At 54.2% G+C, this 25,723-nt stretch overlaps 1 protein-coding gene across 4 annotated transcripts in view; it reads right to left on the minus strand.

Moving 5' to 3' along the window:
- Nucleotides 1–3,567: 3,567 nt before the first annotated feature.
- Nucleotides 3,568–25,723, minus strand: part of CRTAC1 (cartilage acidic protein 1) — a 134,018-nt gene continuing 111,862 nt past the window's right edge. For 2 of the 4 annotated variants that reach the window (XM_027112233.1, XM_027112231.1), the window contains 7 exons: nucleotides 23,138–23,274; nucleotides 19,544–19,626; nucleotides 18,599–18,699; nucleotides 17,993–18,161; nucleotides 8,774–8,919; nucleotides 4,670–4,813; nucleotides 3,568–3,847 (listed from right to left, as the gene is read on the minus strand). In XM_027112233.1, coding sequence (XP_026968034.1) covers nucleotides 3,764–3,847; nucleotides 4,670–4,813; nucleotides 8,774–8,919; nucleotides 17,993–18,161; nucleotides 18,599–18,699; nucleotides 19,544–19,626; nucleotides 23,138–23,274 — 864 coding nt within the window. In that variant the 3' untranslated portion in view covers nucleotides 3,568–3,763. Of the gene's footprint in view, nucleotides 3,848–4,669; nucleotides 4,814–7,383; nucleotides 7,427–8,773; nucleotides 8,920–12,661; nucleotides 13,904–17,992; nucleotides 18,162–18,598; nucleotides 18,700–19,543; nucleotides 19,627–23,137; nucleotides 23,275–25,723 lie in introns of those variants that run through there. The other 2 variants (XM_027112232.1, XM_027112234.1) reach the window with 2 other exon arrangements.

Genomic DNA, 25,723 nt, shown 5'->3' on the forward strand with positions numbered 1-25,723 from the left:
TGAAGGAGGGGGCTGGCATTATCTGTGGAGTTAACCAGCCTGTGTTCTCTTGCCCCCCTTCCTCCTCCTCCTAGGATGTGCCTGTTGTTAAGGAGATGCAACATCAGCCCCTGACGGGACGTGGCTGGGGTCTGGTCCACACCAAAGGAGAGAGGTGATGGCTGACCCCGGGGAGGGAGAGAAGGGGAGGGACTAGGCTTGCCTCCTGGGCTGAGAGTCTGAGGAGGGGTATCATTCTGGAATCTGCTGGAAGAACCCAGCTGGCTCCCTGAGAAACAGAAGCGTTCGTCCTCCTGTCTCCATGTGACTCTGGAATGATGACCAAGGGTCCTGTTCAGAGGTGGGAATGGAACCCCTGCTTGAGCTGCAGTCCAGTGGCAGGCGCCGGTCAGGGTGCGATGCCCAGGCCCTGGGAGGGGGCCGTAGCAGCCAGAGTGACACAAAATCAAACTCCTGGCCCTCAGAATGGCCCCTCCCCAGAACAGGGCTGGCAGCTGAGTAGATGCTTGAAGAGGTCACGTGGGTGATTCGCAATTCTGTGCCTGGCGAGGGGCCTCGACACAGGTACTGCCATTGCTTCTCGCAGCTTGAATGTCACTGTGGGGAGACTGTCTCAGATCCTGGGCCTCCAGGGACTCCATTTCTTCTACCCAACCCACCCCTTGACCCTGGGCAGCGTGAGAGACGGTGCTTTTGTGTAACCAGCCAGCCCGAATGGAGAAGGGAGAGCACAGGCTGGGGACAGACTGCCCGGACAGACTCCTTCCTCCGTCCCGTTCCAGCAGCATGCATCTCGGTAAAACTGGGATGATTACAGCACTTTCCTCCGGGGATTGTTGTGAGGATTCAACAAGTTGATTCCTATCTAGTTTAGACCTGACCCAGACATGCTGAGCTCACTAAATGGAAGCTATTATCGTCATTTTAAGGGGTACGTTCCTGGGAAGAGGCGCATTCTTGGGCAGAGTAAAAATGGTATTATTATTACATGGCTTTTCTTGAAAAATGGGAAGTTCTGGCCACGCTGGCCCATCTTCCTGCTCTGCTGGAGTAAGGGCTGCCCCCTTCAGCGGCTCCAGCTCTCCATTTGCATAATCCCTTCTAGCCCATTCCATTACTTGTCAGCCCCTGAAGGCATTTGCTATTTCTGTTACAAACTCAGGTCCAGCAGAAGCGAACAAAGATTTCAGGAGCCTAAGTGGGGCTAGCAGACAAAGAAAAGACTGAATTGTCTGTGCTCAGAAGGGAAAGGCAAGGCTTTGGGCGCCCAGGGGCCTCAGGGCAAGAGGAATTAGAAGAAAGAGTGACGTTGAGCCTGGCTAGCTTGGGTGGGGCTCTGTGCCCACCCATCCGTGGCTGGTTCAGCACAGACCAGTAAACACACTGGACTGAGGCATTGGGCTTGGAAAGCCTGGGCTCCTGGCCCACTGGGGAGGTCTGTTATTTGGGGGCAGGTGATGCTGAGTTGGTTCAGTACCTGCCTGTCCTCTGTATCTTCAGCCTCGTATTTCTTCCAACACAAGCATCTTTGGGTCAGGGAACTTGACGCCCTCATTGTCACAGTCCTCATGGGAGGGACCCAGTGCTTGTCACACGGGAGGGAGGCTCTCAATAAATGCTTGTTGAATGAATATATGAACGAATGCAGAGAGCTAGCTTTCTGGTACAGCAATCCAAGAATTTAGCTAGACTTTTTAGAAAGCCTCCGAGTCCCATTCCCATCCCGTGCCCTGGGCTCCTCCATCTGGCTGGAGGAAGGCAATATGGGGACAGCAGCCATGTCACCTTCACTTACCATTGCATGCCCAGAGCCTAGCTCAGTACCTGGCACATAATAGGTGCTCAACCAATATTTGTTGAAAGAGTGAATGAATGAAAGAATGAATCTAACGGAAAGCCTTCTTACCCTGGAGTCAGGATACTGCAGTTGTGCTCTTAGCAGCTGGAGGGATTCTGAACTCCTCTTTTAACTCATCTGGCCCCACCCACCAAGCAGGGTAAAACCACACAAATATACCCAGTTATGAGAGACTCAGCGTGCAGGAATTCACGGTTATTACTCATAAGGCATCTTCTGAAGTTCGCTGTCACCTCGGATCTCCCGATGTCCTTGTCAGGCTGTCACACTAGCTGTCTTAGCCCTTATTTCTCGTGTTGTGTGTGCAGCCAATCAGTGGACACTGTTATCTTGTTATTTACCATTGCATTTGGAACCATCACCTCTGTGGGCTTTGGGTTTTACTTATCTCACTATCTTAGATCCACTTGTTCTTTTCTAAAAAGGCAGCATCTTCCAGAATGACGAGGGAATAGCGTGAATGGGGACAGCGCTGTCTGTTACCCCCTGACAAGATGCGGTGGTGGCACAGGGCTCCGGCTTTGGCTCGGGGACCAGCTGGCTCGTGACCTTGGGCAGATCACTTCATCTCTCTGGAGCCTCATCTCTGGGGCCCTTTCAGATCTTTAATTCCATGTCAACACACAGGAGTGGGCTTCCCAGAAGTGGAGCGATTTTTAAGTGGGTGTATCTTTTCTGTGAAACTGTAGCTGTTTTTATTTTAAAACTTTTCATTTAAGCTCCTATTCCGAGTGTAGAAACAGCACTAGCTATGAGGAATTAATAGTTTGTGATTTATGGGGCATATTATTATTATATCAGAAAATGGTAGTTTTTTTTGTTAAATATATTTTCTAAAGGCTCGGTGCATTCTTTTTTTTTTTTTTTGCGGTACGCGGGCTTCTTACCGCTGTGGCCTCTCCCTCTGCGGAGCACAGGCTCCGGACGCGCAGGCCCGGCGGCCATGGCCCACGGGCCCAGCCGCTCCACTGCACGTGGGATCCTCCCGGACCGTGGCACGAACCTGCGTACCCCGCACCGGCAGGCGGACACTCAACCACTGCGCCACCAGGGAAGCCCTAGGCTTGGTGCATTCTTAAGTGTGATTTTATTATATCTTGGGGTGCCTTTTCTCCCCATAAAGAATAGATCTGTGATTTATAACACACCTTCACTACTGAAGCTTGTCATGAAAGTATTCTAAGGTGTTACATCATTCCCACAGGTGAAGCTTCCAGGAGCTTCCAGGTTTCCAAGAATATTTCAGGGGAGACCAAATTGCAAGGTTCTTTCTAGAAAGCAGGGTAACCTGACACTAGCCATGCCTATATCCAGCTACATATTAAGGGGGTCTTAGAAAGGAAAGGGCCCTTAGGCTCAACTCTCTTGTCATTTAGATGAGGGAAACTGAGGCCCAGAGTGGAGAAGTGACTTCCTCAGAGCACTCCATGTCTGTCCCTTGCTCATCCCACATCCCTTACCTGGTCCAAATCCCAGTCCCTGACACGTGGACACTGATGCACAAAGCCAACCACTGCTTATGCCTGGGGCAGACACTCTATCTCATGAGTTGCTTTCCAAGGGCCATGTGATGGAAGGGCTGCTGCTAATTCAGCATTCCAACCAGCTCTACTTGCCTCGGACACATTTTTGTTTTCACTAGCTAGACACTAACACCCAGCAGAGAGTTTATTGGCATAATTTCTCCAGAAAGAGGCTGGAAGACTTCGCAAGTTCAAACTTTAACATTTTTATCAAGAGTCCCAAAGGGCCACCCTTTCCCTCTCCCATTATGACCACCAACCCCAATATGGCTTTCTCTACCACGGGCAGTCAGGGCCCGCAGAGCAGAAACAGCATAGGCCAAACCGGCAGACACGCGGCACATAATCAACTGAGCAAGGAACCGCCTGGGAGCCATCTTTGTTAAGGGCAAAATAAGCCGCTCATGACACTGGAGGATACAGAAAAGACAGGACTATCTTGATTCTTCTGAAGGAGTGAGGGAGGCTGGATGGGGTAAAAAACATGTTCTCAGAAAGCATGCAAAGAAGCTTCACAAACAACTAAGGTGACACAAATATCTCCCAAACTTCCCTTTTCAAAGATGGCCACCCCCGCGGTCCATTCAGAGGGAGCGCGCAGCAGAATCTACTGGGCATGGAGAGAGAGACAGGCAGTGGGAGAGATTTAGTTTGCCACAAAGGTTGTTAGTTTTGTTTTTGTTTTTTCCTTTATTGATGGAATTTAAAGTGCATATAACTGAAGGCAAAGTCCAAGGCCTAGAGAAAGAGATGAGGCCCGAGAGAGAGGCTCAGAGATTCTAAAGGCGGCAGAAGGATACCCACCTAAAAAGGCCACTTGAGCTGCAAAAAGCGTGGGGCAGAGAGATAGAAAATGGGAAAAAGAGAAAGGGGGTAGGGGTGGGGTGTGGGTGTGGGGAAGCGTTTGGGAGGAAGAAGACAAACAGCAGTTCAGAAATTCAGACAAAGGTGAGTAGTAGGGGTTAGTCTATATCCCAGGTAGGAAAAGGGGGGCTGAGCTTAAGGTAGGAGCATTAGTTTTGGGAAATGTGAGAAGGGGAGAAACAAGAAGAGCAATAGCCTCTGGCCAGGACACAGCGCCCCAGGGGCCTTTCAGATGATGGCAGTAGTGGTAGGGCTTCTCCAAGCCTCTGTTATGGTCTTCCTTGGAGACCCCACGAGGGTCTAGGGAGACTCCCTCCAGCCAGGGGAAGGCAGGGGCTGGGGACCTGGATCTGGGGCCTCCCAGAGCTCCCCAGTGGAAGGCAAGTTCCCTTTGCTACTGGACTATGGCAGGGGCTCCACTCACCCACACAGGCTGTGCCGTCCTCGTTGGGCTCGTAGCCCCGACTGCATCTCTTGTTGGTCCGGCACCTGTAGCTTCCGTACGTGTTAACACACACGGGCTTGTCTCGAGGGCACACGAATGGGAACTGGATGCATTCGTTGGTGTCTGAAAGGCAAGGGGGGGAGCCACTCACTGGGGGCTGTGGGCAGTGGATCCTTGCTCAGGCTCTGCTGCCCACCCCTCCCCCACCGTGACCTTGGGCATGTCCTTTCTTCTCTCTGGGCCTCAACTTCCTCGCTTCAGTCCCCTTGGCTGGCTCCTCCTGTACTTACCTCTACACGTGGGGGGCATTCAGGCTTGGTCCGGGGTCTTCTCTTCTACCTACCACACTTTCTCTAGGTGGGCCCTTCGTATATGGATGATTCCAGAACTTCCAACTCCAGCCACGACCTCTCCCTGGGGCTCCAGACTTGTAAATCTGTCTACCGTGCATCTCAAGCTTACTGGGTCCAAATGGAACTCTAGATCCCCCCTGGCCCTCAAGCATCTTCTGCCCCCCGTTCCCATCTTCCCCAACTCAATCAACGCCACTGTCAGTCACTTGGCTGCTCAAGCAGACATCAGAGTGATCCCCGATTCCTCTGGTTGCCTGACCTCTGCAGGTGATCTAACAACAGATCCTGTCAGTTCTGCCCCCACAGTACCTCTCCCATTTGGCCACCTCCTTCTCACTCCTCTGCCACCAGCCTGTCCCCAACCACCAGCAGCTCTTGCCTGGATTTCTGCAGCTGCCTCCCTCCCGGCCTCCTGGCTTCCCCCCTCCCTCCAATTCTATCTGCAATTCAGCAACCAGCTGATCATTTGAAAATGTGAACCACATGTTTTTTACCCCATCCAACCTCCCTCACTCCTTCAGAAGAATCAAGATAGTCCTGTCTTTTCTGTATCCTCCAGTGTCATGAGAGGCTTATTTTGCCCTTAACAAAGATGGCTCCCAGACGGTTCCTTGCTCAGTTGATTATGTGTCCCATGTCTGCTGGTTTGGCCTATACTCTCCTGCTTAACTGCAAGGGGCCCTGAGAGCAAAGTCCAGACACCTTTCTAGGGCCTCAAGACCCTCCTTAACTTGGCGTTTGGCTCGTCCATCGTCTCCTGGCACACTGGCCTTCTTCCTGTCCCTTTGACACACCAAGCCTTTTACCTGTATCCTGGTCTTTGCTTCCACCCTTCCCTCTGCCAGGAAAGCTCCTCCCTCCAGTCTTTCTGTGCCTGGACCCTTCTCATCCTTCAGGTCTCAGCTCAAAGGTCCTCTCCCTGTCCACGCCACCTAGAAGAGTCTTCAGAGAGCACCTTGCTTGAAGGTTTCTTAACTCATCTCGTCCAGCGTTCGGGTCACATGTTTGTGGCCTGTCTCCCAGACTACAGCGGACGCCCCTCCAGGGCAGGTGCTTGGCCTGCACCCCCAGCTCCCCGAGCGGGGTGCTATGTACGATGCACACAGATGTCTGCTGGATGGTGAAAGGAAGCGGCGGCTGCACTGGGGGTGTCATGGGGTCTGCCCAGCACATGGGGAAGGAGCTGGAATTTCTGTGTACATGCACTGTCTGTGGGGACATGAAGAGCAGAGGGGACTAATTTCTTCCTCAAGCCCCCCTTCGAGCCATCCTCCTCCACTTCTCACTTGTGGTCCTTTGCCCATGCAGCGCCCTCCACTGGAACACTTTCTCCCCTCTGCCGGGCGAACCCCTCATCACCCTTCAGGTCTCAACTCACACCTTACTTTCTCTGGGACACCTTCTTGGACCCTCCCTAGACTGGTTTCAGACCCCACCTTTGTGCTCCCACAGTCCCCTCCCCTCCCCCACCCCAGCCCTGCTCAGGCTGTGTGGTCATCGCTGTTTACTTGTGTGCCCCTCCCACTGGCTCTAAGCTCCAAGAGGGCAGGGACTGTGTCCTCCTTGTTTACTCTTGCATCTCAGTAGCAAACGCATTCACCTGGGGCTGATGAGTATCTGCAGAGGGGACTTGGCAAGAAAGCTGCCTGAGCATCTAAAGGGCAGGTGGAATCCTTGGCCTGACCCCTCGTTGCTGGTCACTGGGATGGAAGACATTGGGTTGAAGACCTTCTGGGTGCTGAGCCTCTAGGCTGCCCCTTGCTCATTCCAGATCCTCGGGGGACTTTTAGAAGGTCCCTGGACCCTCACAGAGCTGCCTCACGGAGCCTGGCCATGCTGTAGTTACGTGCCCGCCAGCACTGCACAAGGCTGCAATTTCCCTTCTGTACTGTGACCACATGCTGCACTCTGGTTTGCTCCAGTGCCCCCCAGCCATGCCCACCCTTGCTCACCGGCCCCCTCGCTTGCTGTTCTGTTGGAAGGAGGATGCACGCCCGCCCTAGCCACCACGGCCCCCTGGGAGCCAGGCCTCCCTGTGAGCTCTGTCCAGATGGTTGTGCATCTGTTCCCCATGCTCATTCTCTCTGTATGCATGGCAGGAAAGCACTGTCAATTCCCAGAGCGGCAGTCATTCAGCCTGCTGGTCACTACCATCACTCCCACCTTGCCGAGTCACCTGGCGGTGGTCTTGGCATCTGAAGCCTCAGGGACAAACAACACATTCGCCTCCTCACCCTTCCGCCCCTTGTCTGCAACCTGAGCCTTGCCAGGGCCCAGGCTGACATTCCCCAGTGAGAGGCCGGCCTCTGCCTTGTCCCCTGGTACCGGCAGGCAACTCACCCATGCAATGGCCATTTTCCTGCTGGGAGAATCCTTGGCCGCACTGCAAGGTAGGCAGAAGCAGAGACACTAGTGAGTTGAGAAGATCCCATCTCAGGTCCCCTCCTAGTTACAGCCGCAGAGCAGCTGTCACCCTGACCCCAGCATGAGGGCTGCTCTTAGCTCTGCGCCTGGGAGATCCCCTTCCCGCCAGGCCCCTTCCCTTGCACCGAGAATAGGAGACTGGGCGGGGAGGCCACGGACAGATCCGTGCAAACTCCTGCTCACTCCCCTTGCATGGGATCCACACGCCTGCACCGGGACACCTAACAGAGTCTGTCCCTCCTGTGGCATCACCCTGAGACAGGCCGGGTCTCAGGAAGGCAAAGTGTAGAGAGGGGTGGAGAAGCTTTTAGAGGTGTCTGCTCACTCCCCGCACCCCCTTCTCTGAGAACCTTCCCCACTCACAAGGGGTGGGTGCCTGCAAGCCAGGCTGTCCCCCACCTCTGGGCAGGGCTGACTGGACAAGAGGTGGACATCCCAGCACGAGGAGGGACTCAAAGGCTTTGCGGCTAGAAGCTGAACTAAGTGAGGCTGAGACAGATTTTGGCGCCTGGTCACGCCGGGCTGTGGAGGCTTTGCTGTGTCTATGTGGAGGTCTCATAGACAGCAGGCTGGTGGCTGGAGGTGGGGTGGCCGGGGACTCGAAACAGAATACTTTACACAAGACAGCAATGTTGACTGTTGGAAAAGACAAATGATTAGGTGCTGGTGCGGCTTCCTGGGGAAGGATAATTCTCCCCCCAGAGCCAGTGCACTAATGGCAAAGGTCTTTGAGCTCCTGGGGCCACTGAGCTGCCATGGCTCTCACCCTGAGCATCCCTTGCATTTTGTGAGCTCCTCTAGAACCCTCCCTGTAAGCCCCCTCTTCTGTGTGAGTTTAAGTGGGCCCCTGTTATCTACAATGGCGTGATCCTCTCCAGAGTGTCCAGAGCTCTTCCCTGAGGAGCCCCCAGAGGCCCTGCCCCGCCCTCAGAAGCAACAGCTCTGTCAGAAGCTTTGGAAAGAGCCAGAAGTGAAGCGGGAGACCTGGGGCCAACTGTTAACTCTGCTCACAAATGGCTGTGCGGTTTTGGTGGGTTCTCTTTCTTGGTCTTGGTTTTCCTTCTCTATAAAATGGGTGAAAAATGCTTGCCCTTCCAATACGCCAGGATTTCTGCGAGGAGCAGAAGAGACGTGGGTGTGACACTGGTGTGCAAACTACGCATGGAGGGGTCACTATGAAGCCTGCCCTTTGCTAAGGTGATTTCCATCATTCTAGAAACAAAGTCTGCAGATTCCTGGGAATCCAGCTTCAGCCCATGTGTGGGGCTTGCTTTTCTGGCTCTGAGGCCCAGATGCCTTTGCTCACCTCCAGGGGGGCCTGGTCCCGAAGTCTGTCCTCATCCCGCGGGTAGGGAATCTCGAGCACCGAGTTCATCTCTGTGCTGGCCACGTTCCGGCTGGCCATCTTGCCATCGGGCCACGTCACCTCCACGCTGCTGGCCTCATCCTTCCCTATGGGATGAAAGGATCAGCTGCAGAGCAGGGGGCGGGGAGGGATTCTCCACAAAAGTATCATCATTCATTTATTCACTCACCTAATAAAAAATATGAATTGAACACTGTTCTAAGTGCCGGGGAAATAGTGAACAAGGCAGATGAGGTCCTGCTCTTTTAGAACAATGCCGTCCAGGACAACTTCAGCAGTGATGGCGATGTTCTCTATCTGCTCTGTCAGCTGTGGTAGCTGCTAGTGGCGTGATAAGGAACTGAATTTTAAATTCAATTTAATTTTAACTGACTGACTTGAAATGGCCACACATGGCTAGTGGCTACCATATTGGACAGCACATTTCTAGAACTTACATTCTAGTGGATTTTGGAGGGAAGAGAGTAAAGCCTGGTGGTAAACATGTTGACTCTGGAGTCCTGGGTTCAGATCTTGGCTGTACCACTTACCGAGCATGCTGGGAAGGACATGGCGGGGGGTGGGCATCTGGGAGGCCTGGGGACAAATCTCAGCTTTACATCTGACTTAATCTCAGGTGTGTTGCATTTATTCGTATTTGTATTTATATTGGATGTTTATAGTCTGCTAGGGGCCGTCACTGGGAATAACCCTCTTTTTAGGGAGCTTCCACTCTGGTGGGGATAGACAGGCACACAGATGGACAAATAATGCCAGATATTGACAAGCTCTGTGAGGAAAACAAAAATAGGGTGATGGGATAAAAAGGAAGTAAGAGTAGGCTGGGGGCTTTTCTAGTCAGGGTGGTGAGGGATAGGCTCTTGCGGAGAAAGCATTTGAGCCGAGCTCCAAATAAAAGCTGAGGCGACAAAGAACCAAAAGGCAGAGAAAGACCGTACTACGAAGCTGAGACGTTTACAAAAACGAACGGTGGTGGAGCTCAGAGGACATTCAGGGTGAATCCATCTGCAAGCAACGTGTTACATCACTGGCAGGAAGCAGGTTGGAAAGATTTGTCAGGTGTTTAGGCATCGTCAAAGCCGGCCCCAGCTCCCTGCTTAAGGCAACAGGCCCGTCACTGAGGCAAGGTCAGGCTCATGGTGATGGACTGGGGTGGAGAGGAGTGGGGGGTGGGCCTCACCTGCTGGGAGGGGCTTTTCTCCCATCAGTCACCTGGGGAAGAGGGCCGTGCTCAGCACATGCAGGAGGGAGGCTGCAGCCCCCTCGTCGGTAGTCACCCTCCTGGGCTGACCAGATGTGGGCCTGGTGCTCGGGGCTCCACCAATCCATACACTCCCCCAAGCACCATTCGTAGGCGGAAAAAATGATGTCACCCACATGTGTGCGCTACTTTCCCCTTAATGCATACAGACACTGTTAGGAAACAAGTGAAACTGAAGAGTGCTGTCAGATTTATAGCAGCTTTTGGTCCTGTCAACCAGTGGGTTTTACAATGATCGCTGCTATGGGGGTCGAGGGTGGTCTGTGAAACATTTTCATGTATGAAAGGGGTTCCCATATTTTAGAAAAGGGCTGAAACTACGTCTAGACTTTGTGGGGAATCTATGTACAGACGCTTCTGTGCAGAGGTCTGCTCTGGGGTGGGAGCTAAGACAGGACGGCGTGGAAGGACTCAGCTGCATCTTTCTCCCCAAGTCCCGGTGCGTCAGTCCGGGGCTTCCGGAAGAAGGTGCACCTTGACAGCCACATCATCCACTTCCTGAGCCTCCCTGTGTTTGGTTCTCTATTACCGCCTCCAACCCAAGGCCCCCAGAGAAGTCTCTTTGTAGCGTTCCAGTCTCGGGCCGCCGTGGATTATCGAGGGCAGGGACCAGCTGCTACCGTCCGGAAGTGTCAAAGGTGAGTAGCCCCTGCCCCTGTGCCCGCGATGGGGCAGCAGCACCAGAGAGAGGCCGCTGGAGCAGAGACTCGCACACAGTGCAGAGACCCGAAGACGCGGTGCAGCTTCTCTTCCTGCGGAGACTCTCCCCTTCCAGGCCTGGTCTTGCTGGTTCTGGGGTTGGCTTTATTAAGCCAGAAAACATTTCTCATAAACTCCTACTGCCCTGCTCCCTCCTTCCACAATAATTCATTTTGGGGGAAGGGGGTGAAAATAGGATTGGGGAGGTATCAACTGCCCCCTCTTCTACTGTTTTTTTTTTCTTGTGGTACGCAGGCCTCTCACTGTTGTGGCCTCTCCCGTCGCGGAGCACAGGTTCCGGATGTGCAGGCTCAGTGGCCATGGCTCATGGGCCTAGCCGCTCCGCGGCATATGGGATCTTCCCGGACCGGGGCAAGAACCCGTGTCCCCTGTATCAGCAGGTGGACTCCCAACCACTGCGCCACCAGGGAAGCCCCTCTTTTACTGTTTTGAAGCAGTCTCTTGAGGTTCAAGAGATGTGGCATTTTTAGGGTGTTCAGCACCCAAATTAAATGGCAGATGTAAAAAGTAAACACTTGGGCTTCCCTGGTGGCGCAGTGGTTGAGAGTCCGTCTGCCGATGCAGGGGACATGGGTTCGTGCCCCGGTCCAGGAAGATCCCACATTCCGCGGAGCAGCTGGGCCCGTGAGCCATGGCCGCTGAGCCTGCGCGTCTGGAGCCTGTGCTCCGCAATGGGAGAGGCTACAAGAGTGAGAGGCCTGCGTACCGCAAAAAATAAATAAATAAACACTTTTCTACTAAAAAACAAAGGAGACACAGAAGAGCAAATGTTTCTCACCTAAGCCAACAGAACAGCTACATGAATACATTTTCCAGCCTGACAGAAGTGCCACAAATAACTCAAAAGAGCTGCCGAATGTTCATAGACAACCACGAACTTACATCCTGCCTCTGAATCTTGCTTCCTCCCTTCCGCCACCCAGGGAGGGGCAGGACTAGGAGATAAGTCAGCCGCGGGGAGAGCACACCTCAGTAGGGCTCCCTCCTTCGTCACTGATTACTTTGCCAACTTGGGTCCTTGGTTTCCTCATCTGTAAGAAGGGAGCTCTACCTCATCCAGGAAGGACAGCTCTTGCTTGGATGTCAGCCCTGCCCCGGCCGATGTGGACCCTCAGCAGCCCCATCCTCATCATCTCTTAGACATGGGGGGGGCGCCCTGCAGTTCCCAAAGGGCTTTTGCGTGTTGGCAATACTGCTAGAGAGTATGCACCCCAAACTGTACCAGGTGATTCTCAGTGTTAGGGCACTGGATCCTCACGGCAGTCCCATGAGAAGGTACTAGTTTTATAATTTCTATTTTAGAGTCAAGGGGGATGAAACTTGGAGAGGAGAAGGGAATTGCTCACAGTTACCCAGAGAGGGAGCATCTGATCCCAAAGCCCGTACCTGCTAAACCCTTGTTCTACTGCCCACCCCACCCTGATGACCAGCCCACCATGGGCCAAGCATCAGGCAGGGATCTGGGATTCAGCAGGGACACAGACCCAGGCCCCATCCTGGAGGAGCTGAGCCCCATGAGGGCAATGAACACAGTGATTATGTTATAATAAACTGGGAAAGTGCACCCACAGTATTGGTACCACTTGGTGAGAGAGGTGGGTGTTAAAAGTCATTTCGTTGGAGGATTCAGGAGGAACAAGAGCTTGTGAGGCAGAGAAGGGAAGGAAGGGGCATTCCAGGCAGAGGGCACAGCACTGGCAAAGGTATAGAGGTATGAAAAGGGCATGTGTGTTGAAGATCAGGGAGAAGCTCAAAGTGGAAGAAGCAGGGTGTGAGCATGTGTGTTAGGTGGGGTGGGTGGGAGAGGAGACAGGGCGGGGGGGTGATGTGGGGAGGGACTTCGGAGCCCTCACAGGTGTGGCTGGCTTGAATCCTCCCAATTACTCTGAGAGGGAGTTTATCCCCACTTCCCGGATGTAGACACTGAGGCTGGCAAGATGCAGTGCCCTGCAGGTGTCTGAGCTAGGACTGGACCCCAGGCTCCTGCCCCCAGGTCCCGCTGTTCCCTCTGCCCCGGAAATCTCAAGTCTTCACGCAGCTGCACAAGCCAACGGGGCCTTTAAGCTGCCAGCCTGTGGGGCCAGTGTGTCAGGGAGCTGGTGCGCAGAGGAGGGCCCCTTAAGAGCAGCAGGGAGTCGCCTCTGGCAGCTTTTAAAGGACAAAGGCCAAGGAGGCACGGAGAATCGCGCTTTTCAGAAGCATTACAAGCAAAACAGATGGTGGGAATACAGTTGGGGGAAGATTTCTGCACTTTAATAAAGCGATTTTTATGTGGGCCACTGAATTTTCCTTCCCTAAATGAGCACCAACCGGCTTGGAGGCAGCTCTGAATCACTTGCAAACCATCAGCTGAAAGGAAGGAGGGGTGTATGTGCAGGGGCTGGGGATGCCATCAAAGCCTGGGGTGGGCTGGCCCAGGGGGTAAGCCCCCGACGGGGGCCGGTGGGGCAAGGAGATTATTGGCGCTTGTTTTCACTTACTGGGTTTGGTAGAGCTGCCTCAGCTCTGGGCTCGCTCGGAGCCAGAGAGCCTGGGTGTGGGATACGTGCGGTGGGTGTACAGGGCTGGGATGTCGGTTCAGAGCAGCCGGGGTCCAGTGGGGCACTCAACAAGGGCTGTGAGCAGAAACGCTGATTTATGAGCCTGGCGGGCCATCTGCACTGGGGGGAGCAGGGGGAGGCCAGGGCAGGGTGGAGGGCGCAGCGAACGAGGCCAGGGGCTCCCCCGAGCGGGGGCGCGTGGAATGGTTCTATAGGGTGAAGCTGAGAGCCCTCTGCACAGTGGAGTGGGCCTGCTGGGAACCCCCCGGAAGAATGCAGCACAGCAAGGTCCCCGAGTTTTCATTGTGTGATGCGATGCAGTCTGGATTCTCGGGGTGCACAGGGAGGGTCTGAGAAGCTGAGTCCTCTAACCACAGCTCAGTGCTGACCAAGCAAAGGCCTGCAGAGCTGGGAGGCGTTCCTTCTCCAGCCACCGAGAGATGAGCTGGCCAGGCACGTGGGGAAGAGAAGGGCCCAGGAGGCGGCTGCTGAGAGGCACACGTGTGCACCCACACACAAGTCCACGGACAAGCCGCTCACTGCACCTTGCTGCAAAGTCAGGAGGCAGGGGTGGTTTTGGAGGGAGGAAGGAGCAGGGTCAGAGGGGGTGAGCACGAGCGTGGCGGGTGCTGGAAGGGGGGCTTCCCGCAGCCCTCGGCCCTTCCCTCGCAGCCTCAGGCCCGCATCTCCTTCTTAGTCATGCAGACGTCAAGGCAGCCCTTTCTGCATTCCTGTTCTGGACCTGCCCCTTCTCAGCCCAAATACCACAAAACAAACTGTTCAGGATTGGAAACCATCAAACTGTCCATCAGTAGGGGACTTGCTAAACAAATTGTGAATGTGGCCACACGATACAATACTGTGCAGCACTAAAGGAAAACAAAGGAGACAAGCACAGACTTGGAGTGATGGCCAGGATATACCGTTAAGAGAGAGAGACAAAAAGGCAAGTCTGGGAATAACAGGGAGAGTATAATAATTTCTGCTAAAAAAGGTTCCAAGGCATATTTTTCTATAAATGTGCTCCTGTGTATTTTGCATGCAATAAAATCATATCAAAAGTATGGAACTGGGAAAAGGCCACCCTGGGACACTATATTTGAATCTGCTCCCTGCCCCTTCCCCTCTGCGTTCCTAATCCCCTCACCCTGTTCTGCATTTTCTTTTTTCATAGCACTTAACATTTAACATTTTATATATCTACCTAGTTGTTACGTTTATTAGGTGTCATATGCTACTCCTCCTTCCGCTAGAATGTAGGGTTAGCCATGGTAAGGCTCTTTGTCTCGTTAGTTTTGGGCACAGAGTAGGTGCTCAGTAAGTGAGTAGAGACTAAATGAATCAAATGACACTGGCGGAGGGTGAAGAGGGAATGTTTCCTTTTTGCTTAATATTCCAAGCATAGTGGCGAGATTATGGGTTATTTTTACTTTCTGTTTTTAATGATGTTATATTTTCTAATTTTCCTATAACCAATATGCATTATTCCTGCAGTCAGAAAAAAATTAAAGCCTTCTAATTTGACTTTATTACATGCAAAACACACAGGAGCACATTTATAGATAACTATGCCCTGCGAGTGGCTCCTGGGCTCCTTCGCGGCCCTGCCCTCCCACAGCAAAGCCTGGCTTTGGCTTTCCTGGCTCCGCAGCTCCCTCTGTTCCACCCGCCCTCTCCACCTGGCTCTGCGTGCTCCTGACAGTTTGGCCCTGACCTCCCTTTCCAGACTCCGCTCCTACCAGACCTTTCCTACTCTGTGGACACAGTGAACACTCCCACCTCTGGCCTTTGTTCAAACCAGCCCAGCCCCTGGATGCTCTCCTCAGCTCCCATCCACACCTTCCAAATTCCCACCATCCTTCTAGACCTAGTTCAAGGCCCACTTCCTTGGGAAAACTGCCCAGAGCAGAGAGAATTTCTCCCACCTCAGTCCTCACAGCCACTGGGCCAGTATGACGGGGCATCCAAATCTGCTTGCAACGAGAGCTCCTGTGTCCCTCTGCCTCTCTCACAACCGTGAGCCTGGAGGAGAGGGAGCATTTCTCTGTTCATCTGTCTCTTTGCCATGTCTCTCTGCGTCTCTTGGTTTCCCCTGGTCCCCGTCTCTGTCTGTCTCCCCGCTGTTCTCTCTCTTTCCTCAATCCTTCCTTCCATCCAGCCTTCCCATCAGCTCCCTCTCTTCCTGCCCCACTGCTGGCCCTCCATCAATCAGGAAGGCCTGTGCTGTGCTGTCCATGAAGTTCCTTCCGGACGTGGGGGCCTTGGAGCTGCAGGCATGGAGCCACCTGCCCCTCGCTGTGCCCCCGGCTGCTGGCCCTGCTGCCTGCTGAGTGGCCTCAGGGAATCTCACTGCCAGGCCCAAGGCTGACCCACTGGGGCCTGTCTCCAAGAGCAGCCTTCCTTCTGCGCCTCTCTGGGAGTGGATCCGGCAACAGGGGAGGCTGCATGGGACCCGTGGAGCAGTTTGAACCAGAGCTCAGACCCAGAACAAACCCCACAGCCTTGCAAAACAGCAAGGATTGGCGTCAGGGCAGTCAGGGCCTCCCAAGCAGGAGCAGGATCCGTATCCCTAAGCAGGGGAGGCAGACTGTTGTGAAGAGGCGTGGAGGCTCTTGGGCCCCTGTGATACCCCCAAATGACCCAGCTGAGGCTGCCCAGCTGAAGAAGCAGATCTGTGCTCTCGGCGGGGACAGATACTGGCCAGAGAAGAGACCCAATAAGACCTATAATACACGTCTCAAAATAGCAGAGGCAGCTCATGGGACGTGTGGAAGGAGAAACCAGCCCCAGTCCTGGCCTCACCACTGATTTTCTTTGTGAGCCTCAATTTCCTTATCTGTACAATGGGGTGTGGGTTGATATCCAAGCCAGATAACTGGATAAACATCCTACCTATGAGACCATGGCAGTCACCTTGGCGTGGATGGCCTCACTTGGGTCATCTAGTAACTGAGGGGTCATGGATGTCCAGTAAGAAAGGGGCAGAGCAGAAGGACCTTGGCTGGCTGTGCACAGAGCAGCTACGGGAGGTCTGGCAGTCAAGTCACAGTGGTTAAGACCTCAGACTGTGGCGTCCAAGGAAGTGGGGTCCAAATCCAGATCTCCCTACTTTCTGGAGGTGTGATTTAGAGCAGGTTACTTAACCTCAGCCTCAGTTTCCTGACCTGTAAAATGGGGGTTATGGTTCTTAATTCATCTTGTTGTGGTGAGAATGGAATAAGGTACCTTATGCAGAGCACCTGTAGATTCGTGCAACTACCACCACAATCAAAACACAGAACTGCTCGTCACCACAAAGACCTCCTTGGGGCTATCCCTTTACAGTCGCACCCACCCCTCTCCTTTTCACCATTTCTAGCCCCCAGCAACTACTGATCTACTTTCCATCTCTATAATTTTGTCATTTTGAGAACATTATATAAATGGAATCAACAGCATGTAACTTTCTGAGATTGGCCTTTTTTTTTTTCACTCATCATAATGCCCATGAGAGCTATCCAAGTTGCTGTGTGTATCAATAGTTTATTCCTTTTGATTGCTGAGTAATATTCCATGGTGTGGAGGGACCACAGCTTGTTGAACCGTTAACCTACTGAAGGACATCAAGGTCGTGTCCAGTTTGGGCTATTACAGATAACGCTACTATGAACAATCATGTATAGATTTTTGTGTGGACATGAGTTTCCATTCATCTGGGATAAATGCCCAGGAGTGCAATTGCTGGGTCCTATAACGGTTGTGTAGTTTAGTTTTTGTCTTAAAAGGAACTGCCAAACCATCTTCTGGAGTAGCTGTTCCAGGAACGAACGAGAGACCCGGCTTTTCCACTTCCTTGCCAGCACTTGGTTTCGTCACTATGTTTTACTTTAGCTGTTCTAATAGGTGTATAGTGATATTTTATTGACACCACAGGTACACTGTATACCTGGTTATGTTATATATATGCATGCACACACATATATGTAACATACATACATCTATATGTGCATATAGATATATATACATACGTATGTGTGTATATATATATCAAATGCTAGTCTTTAATGTGTGTACACACACACACACACACACACACACACACACACACACACACACACACACACACATAAAAGACTAGCATTTTTTTTCATACCACCCCCAGCCAAGAACCAGTTTTCACCCTCTCGGGCCTGACATCACTCCCGCTGATCACGCATGCTTTCCCCAAGGCTTCTAGCCAAGAGAGGGCACCAGGGGTTTGGTGAGACATTTTAACCACTGAACCGACCCCCACGCGGCCAGGGAAGCAGCTGGTTTGGGTAGGTTCGATGCAGGCCATTGTTTGAAGGACAAGGCCATGGCCTCGGACAAATGGAGGATTAAATCCTCTGACCCCAAGGTGAACTAATTCGACAGAGGCACCAGGATGCGGACCCCAGCAAGGAGGGGGCATGAAAACCTCCCTGCTGAGCTCAGGTTCACTTCAAAGCAGGGCTGCCTCCAGTGGCTGGTGTCACAGTAACGTGGTATCTAGAAGATGCTCAGGCTGTGAGCCCTGCATCTCGCCGGGATTCGGGATGCAGTTTCAGCACCCACCGTCCCGCCAATAGCTCACTCGCGCACTCCCACCACTGCCCCCCGCCCCGAGCTCTGACTCACCCAAGCCAAAGTGTGCCACGGGCTCCATCTCGCACAGGTAGCCTGAGCCCCCGTCGATGATCCTCAGGTGGGCCCCACTCTTCTTGGTGTAGAGCACAACCTTAGCGCCCCTGGCGAAGGCCCCAAACCGGGTTCTCGGCACCACCCGCAGCCAGTTGTTGCTGAAGCCCTGCAGGGAGGGAGGAAGGTAGGCCCGGGCATCAGCGGGCTGGGCAGAAGGAACAGGGAGGGAGGGTAAGGGAGGGACAGAAGGAGAAAGAAGGGGACAAGAAAAGGGGCAGAGGAAAGAGAGGAGGAGGGAGCCGGGCAGGGAGACAGACTGGCTGAAGTTTGCAAAGAGCAGTCCTGGAAAAGAGGAGGGAAAGCCAATAGACTCGGGGAAAACAGTGTTTGGAGGAGTGCCAGCAGAAGGCTGAGGGGCAAAGGGCTTCTGGGAGGCAGCTCTTCTTGGAGTTCACTGTGCTGCTGGGAATTTGCTTCCTCCAGGGCCCGGGTGTCCATTTCCTGCCGCTCTGGTCAAGCAAGCATCCCGGGCTCCTTGGCCCTCATCCAGCCCAGGCTCGGCACGTTGGGCTGGGCTCTGTGGGTCCCCAGGTCCAGGCACACCTGATTTCCCCGGAAGACGGACAGCGGCTGAGCCATGGACTCTCCGTGGGACAAGATGAGGTCCAGCATCCCGTCTCCATCGAAGTCTGTCACTACACCGCCTGCAACGGCACAGATTTCACTCTGTCCATCGGCCAGGAGACCCACAGGGGAGGGGGGCTCCTGACCAGTGCCAGGTCCACGCCCTGAGTGTGGCAGGAAAGAGCACAGCGCTGGGGATCGAAGACTGGAGCTTGAAGCTCCTCTCCTTTCCAGTGGCCGTGCATTCATGGAAGAGGGGGTCCATTTCCTCCCCCTGGACTTTTGAAGGAAAGCATGGGTGCAAATAATTCAGACTATGAGGGCTGCTTTCTGGTCTTTTATACACACCCTTTATATTTGCACGGTTTTTGTCAGTCTATCGGGGGTTAGCATATGCCTGGCCTCCTTTTAGTCCTCACTACAACCCAGAGACGTGAGGAGGGCGGATGCAATTAGCCCCATTTTATGGGTGTGGCGAACAAGATCCGGAAGAGGAAGCGCCTTTTCCAAGGCCACAGGCGAGGCGATGGCAGGGCCGAGTCCTGGGACTCCTGATCCAGTGCTCGCTCGTTGACACCAGGCTGAGTGCCAGGAGGGGTGAGACGGTAGGACGCCCAGCCTCGCCTTTGCCTCTCCTCCCGGCAGAACATTACCAGAGATGCTACTGCCCGTGGAATCCCACGCCTCTGACCCCACGGCCCTGGGACTGGGAGAACGGACTGTCCCCTCCTCTGCTTCCCGCCTGGCACTCCCAGGGCCTCCTCCCCCACTCGCACCCCTGCCCCAGGATCTCAGCCCTCAGAGTGGCAGTGATAGGATGAGCCCTGCTGTGGGACTGGCTGCACCACCCCTCCCGCCCTCCCCCCAGGCTAAGGGCAGCACTGAGACAGGGGAGAGCAGGCCAGAGCCCTCAGGTGCCCTCACCTGTGCCCCGGCCCTCGGGCTCCAAGGCGTCACCAGGATTGAGCTCCTCGATGAGGGGGTCGCCGTGTTCCCTACGGATGATGCTGCGGGACAGGAGACAGGCTGTTCATGGACGACAATGTGCTGGCAAAGCCCCAGTGGGCTCCCTGGACCTCGAGGCCCACTAGCTCCATTCTCCAGCCCCTGAGCACCCTGAGACCCTCCTGCACGTGGGCTGCCACCTGCATGCCGACAGAGCCACTCTGCTCACAGACCCTGCCTGCGCCTTTCTTGGGTTTTAATTCACGTTGGTAAATATTGATTTTTCCTTCTCTAATGGATGAATTATAGACAGCCTGGGGAAGGGCAGCTGATGGATGGAGAAGGGGCAGGGATGCAACTACCTTCAGCTGACCTTCACATTCCTTCTAGCGGCCCTGGGTTTCTGAGTTCTGAATGCTACGCAGGGTTCCACCCCTACTCCGGTGCCACCTCCTCTAAGCCCTCCCTGATCGTCCTGCTAGAAGCGATGCCTTCCTGCTCTGCCTCTGTCACTTTCCTGGCCTTTATCGCTTTCTGCCTTGTGTTGAAGCTCTATATGAATGCATCTTATCTCCTCAGTTAGACTGCGAACTCTTTGCAGCCTGGAACCATGTATTATTACTCTTCTTTGCATCTCCTGCAGCATCTAACACAGTGCCTGGCTCTCAGGAAGCTCCAGACATGTCCGTGGGGTGCATGGAGGAATCCAGAGACAAAAGGGAAGAAAGGGTCCCTTTGGGTTGCTAGGGTTTTGTCTGCTTTGAACTCTGAATCGTGATAATATTTGCTGTAGAAAAGTCCACTGTGAAAGTCCTGTTCTTTCTGCACGTTGAGCTGAACGCTGATGATGGCTTTGAGCTTTCCTCTCTAATTTTTCTCACTGGGTAGATTCTCGCAGCCTTGGGCGCTCTGTCCTGGCTGTGTGGAGCAATCTTGCGGCTGGGGTGGGGAGAAAGGACCAGGAAGGATCTGTATCACTCTCCCCTTACGTTGCAGGTGGGGCTGTCACTTAAATCACAGTCACCAGAGGGCTGTGCTGTGGCCAATGCTTTCTTTCAGGAGGGAGCCAGGGTCCCCTGAGCTGGAGCTTCTGGTGGCTGGATGGCAGAGGGTGCTGGCAGAACTGCAAGGTGTCTGCAGGGTTGAGCACATGTCCTGGGAGGTGTCCTCTGTCCGCGCGGGGCGTCTGTGCTGAGCACACCCACGTGTGCAGTCTGGGCAGTGAGCTGCATGCCCGGCAGTGCTTTTGTGTGTGTGCACACCTGCCGGAGGTGTGTGTCTGCCTCAGCCCGCTAGCATCCACAGTCCCTTCAACCACTCGTGTCCTGCAAGCTCTGTCACGGCTGGGCAGAGCCATCCCTGGGTTCAGGTGACAACGGAGTTAGGGGTTTCTAAGGCTAAAGCCCAGAAGTTCCAGGGCAGAGCTGGGCAAACTCACCCAGATTTGGGCAACCAGGGCAGGCTTCTCGGAGGAAGGGTCAACAAAGCTGACACCAAAATGATGAGTGAGTCTGTGTCACTCAGAAGCGAGAGAGAGGCAGGTGGTGTGGGCAGCCTGAGGGGTCCAGGCCTGGTGCAGCCCAGAACGGAAAGCTTGGGGTGTCTGGCACTTAGGTGTAAACTGGGGAGTGGAGAGTGACAAGGCTGGGGACAAAGCCAGCCTGTGGGATGTATCGAAGGGAAGGTAGTGGGGAGCCTCTAAGGGGTTTAAGTGGAAGAGGGGTGTGGTCAGATTCGCATTTTCAACAGCTTGCTCTGCAGGACTGGACACAGGGCGGCAGCTAAAGAAGAGGGAGTGTGCAGGGTGGAGCCATGGGACCAGATCAACGCACATCCTGCCCGGCCTGGGACTGTCCCTGATCACGCCTGTCACCCCACCATTGTTAACAGGGCCTCTGCACTCTTCTTAAGCACCTGGAGTGGGTGATGAGTTCCCTGGTTTCCCAGGCATCGCTGAAGGGCCGGCAGACTCACACACACCGAGGCTTTGCATCCCTGGTGACTCCTACAAGGAGCCCACCATGTTTCCTTCGGTGACACGTGACAAGCCCACGTGGTATGGGGCAGGTAGGGGCTCAATTTCTAGAGTTGCCAGCTGAGTGGTGGCCCCAGCTGTAGCCCCTACACTCTCTGCTGCGAGCTCCAGACCCAGCCGTCTGCCACAGGGACTCGGGGCACAGCCACGGAACTGGGAAGTGGCTTCCACTGACGCTGTGCGGAAACAAACACACTAACCCATAGGGTGACCATGTGGTGACCCTGTCCGCAGACAGCCCGGGGCCAGCCTGCCCTTGGGGTGGCGGGAGGGAAGCTGGGAGGTTTGACAGAGGCCAGACAGGCAGAGGAGGTGCCTGGGTGCTCGGGCCACAGAGACTCCTTGGTGCTCCAGGCCCTGGCGAGTGACACTTTATCAGCCAGAGAAGGAAAGCAGAGTCTCTGTTAACGAGCAATTGATCTTCCGCAATTAATCTGGAAGTTGTGAAAAAGCTTCTTGCAAGGCACCTAATTAGCAAATCTGGTGCCTTCAGGGGGTGATTACAGCTGGTCCGGATTGATGCTTTGTTAATAATTATATTTTAAAACACGCTTAGTCACAGCTCTCGCCTTTTATTAATAGTGGAGGGCCCTTCTGGGGGAGGGGACAGGGGCCTTGGGGAACTGAGCAGGTGCTCTGGCCCATTTCCTGCCTCCAAGGCCCCTGGCCCACCCTCCTCTTGCCACCTGCTGCTGAGGCCCATTAGCATGTTTTAGGCCAGGAACCCGGGCTGCATGTGTCCTGAGGTTTGTTCCCCAACAGCAGTTCTCAAACGTTGGTGGGATAAGAATCACCTGATGCCTAGTGTACGCGTTAAAAAGACAGATTCCTGGGCCTCAGCCCCTGAGATTCTGATTCAGGAGATCCAGGGCGGGCCCAGGGATTCTTTACTTTAAATAAACACTCTGGGTGGTTCTGAGGCCAGTGGTCTCTGGACCCCAATCAGAGAAAAATCGAACCTTTCCTCCCTGCATGCAGTGCTCAGTTGCCTCCATTCTTGTCTACCATTCCCTCATCTACCATTAATTGTTTCATTCAGCATTTCCCGAAGGATGTTTAGCAGAGCACCAATCCCAAGAGAAAAATCTCTGAAAGAAGTATCTTGTACTGAAATCTATTTGGAATACTCCATTCACCTCTTGGAAAGTAAAAATACTCATGGTCACGTTAAAGGCTCTGAGAAGTCCTGTAGTCAATACACCTGCCTGTCTTTGCTTCATCCAGATGCACCCAAACAGATTTGGCTCTGGAACCCCTTTGGGTGGTAGAGTGGAGCCTGGCTTCTAGGCACACTTTGTGCACGTCCCCCTGACCATTTCCTCCCCAACAGCAGGAGGCCCAGGACTCCCCGCCTCACCTTTCCACCCCCCATTCTCTCAGCCTCTTGCTCAATCCCTGTCCTTCCAGCTTCTAATGCTCCTTCATCAGGGGACCTTCCTCCTCCCTCCCCTTGGAGCTCCTCTTTTGAGTCCTAAGCCTTCCTCCCTGACCCCCACCCACGAAGGCTGAGTAGCCGCGAGCCAGGCTGAAGCATCTACCGGAAGAGGCGGTTGGCTGAAGAGCTGCGGTGGGCAAAGTTGTTGAAGAAGATCTCCAGCTCCTGGTCATTGTCGAAGTCGGCAGCAATGACTGTGCGGACAGGCGAGGGCATGGAGAACTTGGGTGAGGCGATGTCCTGGGAGGAGAGAGGGCTGCAGGTCAGCGGACAGATGCGTGGGGCGATGGGGGTGGCCTAGAGGCCAACTCTCCCCACCCCCGTGTGTGCGCGTACGCGCAAAGATAAAATCCTGACCTAGCACGTCCTCTGTCACCTTCCCTGTAAGGGCCCTAGGTATGCTGTGTTTAGGATCACATAAACTTCAGGCTGCTTGTAGGAGAACAAGGAGGTAAGAGGAACAGTCCTAATTCACACTGGTGAAGCACCTTGCTGTTCCCTGGTCCGGACCACATGGGGCCCTCCCATCAGTCACTCGAGGCAGGGCTGACGTGAGCACTCCCATTTTACAGGTGAGGTAACTGAGTCCTGGAGAGGAAGGGGAATTGCCCACTGTCATAGCTAATGAGTGGGGGCCGTCACCAGGGCTCTGATTCCAGACGCTATGCCCTTCCTAGTACGTGCCCTTCGTCCTCCGCAGTGAGAGGTGGAGGCTGGGAAGGCACTGGGCAGTGCTGTGCATTTAAATCCAGGCTTCTCTGCAGACTAGCTGTGTGGCCTCAGGCAGGTTACTTAACCGCTCAGATCTCACCTTCCTCACTGGTGACACAGAGATGAATAACCGCTGCCCAGGTTGTGAGCACCGCATGTACAGCGCCTGGCACAGGGTGGGCACCAGGTGGATCCCTGGCACTCTGTCCTGGCCCTGCCCACATCAGCCTCATGAAAGGTGGCAGAGGTGGCCTTTAGCTGTGTTTTTGCTGCCTTTATTACCTTACTTTGTTTCTTGGGAGTCTTTTGATTTTTTTTTTTTGAGATATTTGCCTTGGGGGGTTGCAGTATCAGATACCTCTGCGCAGGGCTCACGAGGAGACCCCAGACCCAGGACAGCCCAGCAGGGACTTCAAAGTGCTAAGAGGGCCTCAGTGGGCCTGGCGAAGTGTCCCACCTGTGGAACTTGCCTTTGAAATAGAAGAGCTGTGGAGGGCGACCTTTTGTTTCTCAGCAGAACATCCATTCCGGGTGGGTTTGTCCCTTAAAGACGCAGGAGCCTGTCTAAGTCCCAGGGTCCACGTGGGGAGAATTGGGAAGGGCAATTGGGGTTTCTGGGAGTGGTCCTCTGCCCTGGCCCTGCCCCTGGGCCTCCTACTTCAGGCCCTCTCCCCTGGCCACAGGAATGAGCTGCCCACTCTGGGCTTCCCAGGGGAATAGGCTGTCCCCAACAACGCAGTGATGAAGCTGATCGGGAGCCTGGCCCGCTGTCCAGGGTGGGCTGAAGAGGGCCTTGAGAGCTGGTAACAAAGAGACCTCAGGATCTCGAAGTTGTTATTATTCTAACGGAAACCTACACAGGCCCCTTGGGGTTGCCCCACTGGATGCCTGGGCTTCCAAGATAATGTATGTAAGATGCTTAGCACAGTTCCTGGCACACAGAAGGCACCTGATAAATGGGGTCTCCATTCTTATTCTTACTATTGCTCCTGTGAGCTCTGGGGCTGGGCTATCAGAAGAGTTCGTTGACATTTGGGGCTGGATTATTCCAGCCGGTGCATTGTGGGACGTTTAGCAGCACGTCTGTCCTCTGCACACTGGATGCCAGTAGCACCTTCTATCCCATTTGTGACCACCAGGAATGTCCCCAGATATTGTCAAACGTCCTGGGGTAGGGACGAAATCACCCCTGGTTGAGAACCTGGGTTAGAAGGAAAAGCTGAGTAAAGACGGAAATCATCCAGGATCCCAGGAGCAGCTTCTCCGTGGCCAGGATGCACCTTTTTCACCCAGAGAGCCTGGGTCTCGAGCCTCTGCAGGGAATGAGTGGCTGGCCCTGAGCACCCCAAGGCGGCTGCCTACAGGGGAGGGGCTTGTGGCAGTGCCCCAGACATAAGGGCCCTGGTGACTCCCCTGGGACCATCAAGCTTCTGGCAAATGCCGCCACTTTCTTGCTTCCTCGGGGGCTTTTGGCAAGACCAGGTACCTCCAGAAGCACCCTGACTCCCGGAGGTCAGCTCTAACCACCCCATGCTCTCCATCACCCTCCTGAGAAAGGCCCAGACTCAAGCTCACTAGCTGGTGGTACATCCCTTACTGTCACCAAACAGTCTTTCTGAAGAACTCTTGATGTCACAGATGGTTGATAGCTCAGGGAGGGGGCACAGAGAGGGGTTCGAGGTTACCTTGTCCCCCACCTGCCATTTGTCCAGAAGGGGCAACTGTTGGGAGCTCTGTGGCCTCAACCTCCCCTGTCCCGCCAGCCCCACTGTGCCCTTGGCCTGAGCCTCAATTTGAAAAGCTCAGGCCCAGGCTATGGAAAAATGCTCCCGATCCAGAGTGAAGCCCACCTCACTGGGCCTTTGCCCTGCTGCCGCGCACCTTGCAAGGCTGCTCTCTCTCATCTGCCCGTGACCGTGCGCTGGGCACTACAGACGTCACAGCAGCTCAGGCAGGAGCCCATCGTCCCCCAGGTGTT

The sequence above is a fragment of the Aethalodelphis obliquidens genome, unplaced genomic scaffold (assembly GCF_003676395.1).
Source record: "Aethalodelphis obliquidens isolate GAN/ISIS:26980383/991018 unplaced genomic scaffold, ASM367639v1 scaffold11, whole genome shotgun sequence".
Lineage (NCBI taxonomy): Eukaryota > Metazoa > Chordata > Mammalia > Artiodactyla > Delphinidae > Aethalodelphis > Aethalodelphis obliquidens.